The following is a 7,677-nucleotide window of genomic DNA, read 5'->3' as shown; positions in this document are numbered from 1 at the left end:
GAATAAAGAACATCAATGCATTTGATTACATTGTAGGATATAATTTTATGGTACAAAAACTTATTAAACTAGGCTTAAGTTGTAAAATATTAGATATTATACCATCATATATGCTTCTTTTTTTGTTTTGTTAAGTCAAGAGTAAATACTTAATTAAGCTGAGGAAGAAATTACATGTGAACTCGTGTTTAGACAAGGGGAATGCTTATCTCACCCTTTTTATTCACAATGAATTAATGATCCTAGAAATACTTTTATAAATAGCGTCCTTTGAAGGGCTAGAATAAATAATGTTTAAGATGTTTCTTCTGTTATATATGCAGACGATAAATTGTATTGCAAATTCTGTGAATAATTACAACATAGTCATGAATTTACAAGATTAATTTAGTACATGGAAACCTTCAAGTAATACACAGAAAAAACGAAAGTTATGATTTTAGAAGAGGCTGCAGACTACCACAAAACCTTAAATTCTATTATTATGAGTGGTGAAAAAAATCGAAATATCAACAGAGTTTACCTACATAGGAATTGTTTCTTCTAGTGGTGGTACCTTTAGTGCTGCAAAAACTACATTAGCTGACAAGCCTCAGAAAGCAATATTCACAATAACTAAATATTTACATAAATTTACATACTCCTTAACGCCATTGCATAAATTATATCTATTTCGATAAATTAGTCTCCCTATTTGAACTATGGAGCAAGTTCTAGATTTGGTGATTTGTAAGCAATAGAAAAGTAAACATTTTGCCAATATGTAAAAAAGTAATAGGGGTAAAGAAAAATACACAAAACGATTTTTAAATATGGGGGAACTAGGAAAATGTCCTTCCAAACGATGCAGCATTATAACATTACAAAATATTGGCTGAAATTGATTCATTAGTGATGACATGAAATATGTCTAATATAAAATATATCAAATGTTGAAAAGAGATTTTGATAATGCTGCCTCAAACAACTAACTGGTGTCTGCAGTAAAAACGTTATGTATTACTTTAGGTTTTTATGATGTTTGGCTACAGCAAAATGTGGGTAATATTGATATGTCTTCTATATATTGATTAAGCAAAGAATAGGAGACAATTTTGTACAGAATTGGGCAATAAATAGTGTTAGATGACTCGTCATAGCTTTATTTTACAGAACAATATCTTGATCAAATTTTCATGAATATCAAAAATAACCAATCAGTAGATAAATATAATAAAGCTTGGTCCAGAATTACGAGTATCGTCACATAGAATACAAATAGAAGCTGGCGCTTGACAAGGCGACAAGTACAACAAGTAAGTGACAGAAAAAGTTCAATTGCAGCGTCTTAGAAGACGAATTTCATTCTTGACTGAATGCCAACTATATAAAGACATAAGAAAACAGTATATACATGAAAAATATGGCTAATATCCACGTATGTATTAAATTGATAGAACTGTTTAGCTGCAATAATACAGTACAAATCAAAAACCTAGGTAAATATGTTTATCATGCATTTGTGATTCGAAATGAAGCAGTGTATGGTACAAACAACATTAACGCGACTGTAACTTTACTGTGCACGTAAAGTAAATATAATGTATTATTGTATAAGGAAAGTGACACAATAATGAAACCAGACAGATAATATAGTAACTTCAACTTCTAAACAATTACACTAAATACAGCTGAATATTATTAATATACACATGCAACGCCCGTGCAGACCAATCCTACATCCATATTTCGAAGTTTGCAAGATTGGCCCTACCCGCTTAGGTTTATATTTACAAAGTCTAAATTCATTATCCGTTATTACCTTACAATTACGTTACGGTAAAAGTTAGTGCGGCAGTTTTTGAGTACTAAGAGTCCTGAAATATACAAAACAAAGTAAACTACTTTTTTGACACAATGAAATTCATTAGATAGTGAACATAGCTAGTTAGCAAAAAAATGGTTAAGATTCAGTTGGTAATACCTTCTCCACTTATATGTAATCACCTGTTCCGTCATATATGATTTAAATGATGCCACCAAGGACTTAAAGTCCAGTGGATTATATGAATAATTAATCCTTATTACATCTTAAAATTACAAACAGAAAACTATAAATAATATGAAAATTTACTCTCAAAAGAATATTTTTTTATAAAAAATTACCATTAAACATAAACAAAAAATAACCAAATTTTTCCGTTCCGCCTTTTCATTTTCTCTGACTGATATGACTGGTATGTTCACAAATATTGGTCTGTATTCATTGACTGGTTTTATGTCAACGGTAAACGTGGCATTTACTAAGATGTAGGCCGTCGATAACAGATATAAAAATCAGTAATAGTCGAGGTAAGGTTCCCGTTATCCTATCCGGTTCTTTTTAAGTTTTTAATAATCCCTACTGCGAAGTTAGATCTGAATACTATCCAAACAAAGTTAATAGGTGAATGCTATTCAAATGTTAATATCAGTATTTTACAGATATATTTCATTTTTATTTAATTCGGTACGGAACAATTAAAAAAAAAATATAATGAAAATATTTTATCCAATTAAAGGGAGGTAATTTACTAAACAAATGAAATGCATGACCCTTATATGGTACTAAAACATTTTTAAATACACACCATAAAAGGTTTACTCAGCTGATGTCAATGCAACTGCCTAACATAATTGCAACCATCAGAAATGAATGCATTACTATCTAACCGGTATAACCATTAAGTAATAAATTGTGGCCTGGTTTTCTACAAATCTACAATTGTTAACAGCTTATAAATCTCTCAATACAATCATCTTACTTAACACATAATTTCAATTTCATAAAAACATTTGCAACCAAGTTACCAACGACCCCGACTAAGGACCTTTTCCCAAACATATTCAATATTGGCACGCTCAATACAACATTTTAAGTGAAAGGGGTAAAAAAAATAAATAACATACACTGTATATTAATCATAAATTCATAACTATATATTATACAATGCAAAAAAACGTAATAAAGTTTGAAAATGTCTGGAAATCTATAATTGGTGAATGCTTCAAATTTGTTGGAAATCCAATATAAAAACACATATATTGTACTTTGTCATTTAAAAGGGCGGTAATTTCATGTACAAAATACAACAAACGATTTCAGCCGGTGACCTTGACCTTGTCACTGACACAGTGACTTGGAATGGTGAATATTAATGCAGAGTTATTTTTTTTAATACACCCACTGATAAATGTTATAGACATACAAAAAAAACAACTAAAATGTTCTGTGACCTTAACCTTAGAGCTGGGGTATGGATCTTGCATATGATACATCAACTCATTATGGGGAACATTTTTTGCAAATTAATTTAAAATCCCTGATGAATGCCGACCTATGGACAAGTAACAATAACAGGTCAATGTTAGTTAATTTAACCTCTAATTATGGAACCTAACCTTAAGCAGATGTCCCTGGGTCTTGCGTAGGACATGTTGTCTAAATATGGGGAAATGTATGCCAAGTAATTTCAAAATCCTTTGATCAATGGCAGAGTGTTATGAACTGGACACAAAAAAGACACTGTTATTGTTTGACCTCTAAGTGTGACATTGACCTTGGAGCTAGAAGGCTGGGTCTTGCACATTACACCGTTTTAAAATGGTGAACATGTGTGCTAGTTTTTAAAAAACTTGGATGCAGTTTTATGGACCAGGACAAGAAACTCACCCTGAAAACAGAAAGTTTACATTGACCTGAGCTAGGGGACTCGGTCTTGCGCACGGCAGGCGACGTCTCATAATGGTGCACTTTATATGCGAAGTTATTTAAAAATTCCTTTATGGATGGCAGTTAAGAACCGGAAACGAAATGTGACGGACGGACGGGAGGACGGACTGAAGGACGGACGAACGACGCAGCCTATTTCTATGTCCACCTTTTTTCTTCGAAAAAGGCGTGGGAAAGATGTACTCAATTACATAGTTAATTCACACATTTAACTCGAAGAACTGACATTCATAACTATAATAGTTGGGCTAAAAACCCGTAAGTAACATCCCCGCCGAAAGTGGTAACTGTTTCATCCCACACCCCTTGGAAATATCCACCCTACAAAAGCAACTTATACATTTTCAAAACGAATGAGTTGGTCCATTTTCATTATCCGTATAATAAAATATTTAGCTGAACAGCTTACAATTATAAATAAAAGAACCACCTTTCTTAATTAAGGTATACAGCAATAAAACACACTCTGCGTTTAAAGTGCATGTGTAACAATGATCTTGACCTAAATCAAACCAAACCAAACAAGCCAATGACCGTTGTCTCTGTTCAAGATATCAATATACCAATTTTTGAGTAAAGACTCATGTCTCATTCTTACACGATAGTTAACTAGCCAGAATATTTTGTATCTTATTCCACTAATTCAACTCAAATTATGCAAAAATAAAACGGTTTTATAACCCCTTTTCTCACTACCGTTGTTTTTACGTCTCATATCGTGCTATGAAAATATCAAACGTTTTAGCTCATCATTTGAAATGATAACGGGTAGGCTTCACTAGATGCGCAATCAAGTCATTTCTGACCTCCAGGTTTTAACTTATCTGGAGATGTTAATCGATATTTCGCTCAAATCGATAATGTACTCGTTGCATCGGAATAACAACTAAATTTGCAGGATAAAAATGCCATACGCTGAAGTTTTAGATATATTTATTACTTTCGCTCAACTTTTCCAAGACATTTCATAAAATTGTATTTTAAGATTTTCTCGCACATGTAGAAATTTCAAATCTACTGTCACTGCTCTCTCCCCACCCCACCCCCTCCCCTTAGCACAGCAATATAGTGTTAAATTTCAAAATCAGTAACTTCGGTAAAACTATGTTTTTTAAATCGAACAATATATTGTGAACTATAAGGTGCAATCATCAATGTGTTTGATGTTCATCCAGTTTAACGTAAGAAATTAAATATTAAAACTCAAAACGGCTTGTAAGTGATCGATGCAGCCGTTTAATTGCATATGCAAAGGAGGCAGAGCATTCACTCAACAATATAAATACACTTAACAATCGTATTGTTTAAAGTATAATATTAAGTTGGTCAAGATTGTCATCATCTGAAGCGTTTATTTTCCCCAATATAAAACCTTCTTTCAGGTTTTCAGCAATAGTGAAATTGTAATCTTTGTGTTCGAAAACAGGCTTCCAACATTCCACGTTTTTCCATAGATATACAACTCAACAAAAAGTAAAGGAAACAGAACTTATATATGTATTCGGGTACATATGATTCTAGATAAACAATAACACATAAAATGAAATGCGCGCAAAATCTATATATCACTGATTGTTAACAAAACGTTTTTTCTGCGTGAACATGATTGCGTACTGACAAACAAAGTGATTTACAGAATCGACTGAATATACTATCATAAATCACAGGGTAGAAGAACTACTGAAAACTATTTATGAATATAACAGCATACTTTATTCAATTAGAAAACTAGTTTTTAGGGCAGCTTTACATGTATACAAGTTTGTACTATTTCAAACCGTTAATACATATGAACATGTTAACTTTATTTATGTAGACATTGGTAATATTTCAAATATGAAATTTGGGTCTAGTATACGTTTTATGTAATAATATATTTCAATTTCTAAGTATATCACTATATTTCGATTTCGAAATATATCACCTTTTCAATACGCGTCATATAAATCTATGTATACTGGACGTATTTAGTTCAAGTTTCTAAAGCACAACTCTTTAAAATTACATCCAATTCTTGCACAAAAAGTAAATATACGGTATTCTAAAACAAAGCCAGTGGCTAAGAACGGAACATCGTTCCCCTAGACAGCAATCTTGTTCGTCTGAAACGGTTTCTCTACCAAATACCATGCATAGGCAAGGGAAACCGGAATATTTTTTATGCAAAATGCAAACCGAAATTCACTTTGTATTCCTTTTTGATAAATATCAGCATGTTATTATCATAATTTATTTTACCTACAAGCAAGTCATGCCCTTGCATTCCTGCGTTTACTGTGACCTCCAAAAGGTTACTCGCCGCATACTGTCCGCCATATTGGAATGATATTAACTAGTACGACGTCGTCGGCATCGGAGCAAGCCGAATCACTAACAAAAAAAGAAGCAATTAAAACAAAATTAAGTTTATATCTGTTTATTAGTATAGATCACATGTATGAGTATTATTTTTTCAATTTGCTAAACACTCTCAAATTTAATCCAGAAAAAAAAACAAACAGATGACTCGTGAAATGCCTAGTGTTACAAACCGTATTTAAAGTGATCAAAGAATCCGCTGGAAGCTTTAATGGCAAATAGCTTATTATAGTACATCCGTAAACATCTAATGACGCATATTAAAAACAATACAATTTTACATTTAAATAATTTAAACATATAACATGTTTAAAGCAAAAAACATTGAAAAACGGCAAAGTAGTTTACACGCATTCATTCGTACTACTATATCATGATTCCAATATGGCGGACAGATATGTGGCGAGTACACTTGGAAACACAATAACGCAGATTAATGCAAGGACATGTAAAATTAACTAAGATCTAATATGCATCTTACTCAAAAGAAACAAAGTGAATTTCGGGGGCAGGCTTTATACATAAAAATAAATTATAGGTTCCCTAAAAACTATGTACGTTACTTTTGGTAGATAACCGTTCCGGACGAAAAAGGTTCGCCGTCTAGGGAACCCGATTCCGGTTCTCATTGCGCTGCCAAAAAGAAACAAGAAGTACCTTAACAATATTGAAGCGTTTCTATGGACATACATACAGTCTTGCGAATACCAGACAAAATTGAAACTTAAGATACTAATTCTGAGCACCGTGTTCAATGATCAGTATTTTTAAGTAAAACAGTATATTCCAAATCATCACAACGCCGGATTAGGGAAGATACACAATTACTTTAATATGGCAAATTGCAAGAAACAAAACAGACAAAAGTGTGCGACTTATTTTGCTTTACATATGCGTTTTACTCTCAACGTAACTGGGCTGTATTATAATACACATGCGCAATTTAGTACACACTTGCGAACTTCGATAATGCAAACTTTGCGCTTGGCCATCGTAAGTACGTGCTTTGCATTTATATATGGAACTCGTGCACGAGCTGTCATAACGGATACAGGATAAGATATCTGATCACCTTTCATTCACGAGCTGCAGTAAATTTTTCAATCTATCTACAAATTTGATTTTTCATACTAATAAAGTAGGAAAATGACGCGAAAGTGTTTGATGCATGATGAATTATTACTTTTGCTTAATTGAAGAATGGTGTAATTATCCCAGCTAACAATCTGAATATGTAGCCCTCATTTTTCGGTCAATTATCTTAATATGACATTGGTAATTTGATATTTCTTTGTAAAACATCCCAACAATAATGTTTTTTAAGCATACTGCATTTAAATATGCAACTTTGTACTTGAACTTGACTACAGGCTTTTAATTATCACTATATTCACACAGTCAGCCTTACAACATGAAATGCAAATAGTAATTTACTGATGAAGATAATTATTTCCAAAGTCTACAAAACTAGTGATTATCTAATATTTCTAAATTAAACATGTTTTATATTCGTTCTGGATGTACTTTGCTCTCAAATCAGCTTACATTGCCATGGGGGACTTGTACTT

The 7,677-nt window shown here is 32.4% G+C and overlaps 1 protein-coding gene across 1 annotated transcript in view; it reads right to left on the bottom strand.

Moving 5' to 3' along the window:
- Positions 1 to 1,847: 1,847 nt before the first annotated feature.
- LOC123543630 (protocadherin Fat 2-like) overlaps positions 1,848 to 7,677 on the bottom strand; it is a 45,477-nt gene continuing 39,647 nt past the window's right edge. The window contains exon 15 of the mRNA XM_053527243.1: positions 1,848 to 1,856. Within this exon, the coding sequence (XP_053383218.1) occupies positions 1,848 to 1,856 (9 nt within the window). The remainder of the gene's footprint in view (positions 1,857 to 7,677) is intronic.

Source organism: Mercenaria mercenaria, chromosome 2 (genome assembly GCF_021730395.1).
Source record: "Mercenaria mercenaria strain notata chromosome 2, MADL_Memer_1, whole genome shotgun sequence".
NCBI lineage: Eukaryota > Metazoa > Mollusca > Bivalvia > Venerida > Veneridae > Mercenaria > Mercenaria mercenaria.
This window is presented reverse-complemented; position numbering and strand designations above follow the sequence as displayed.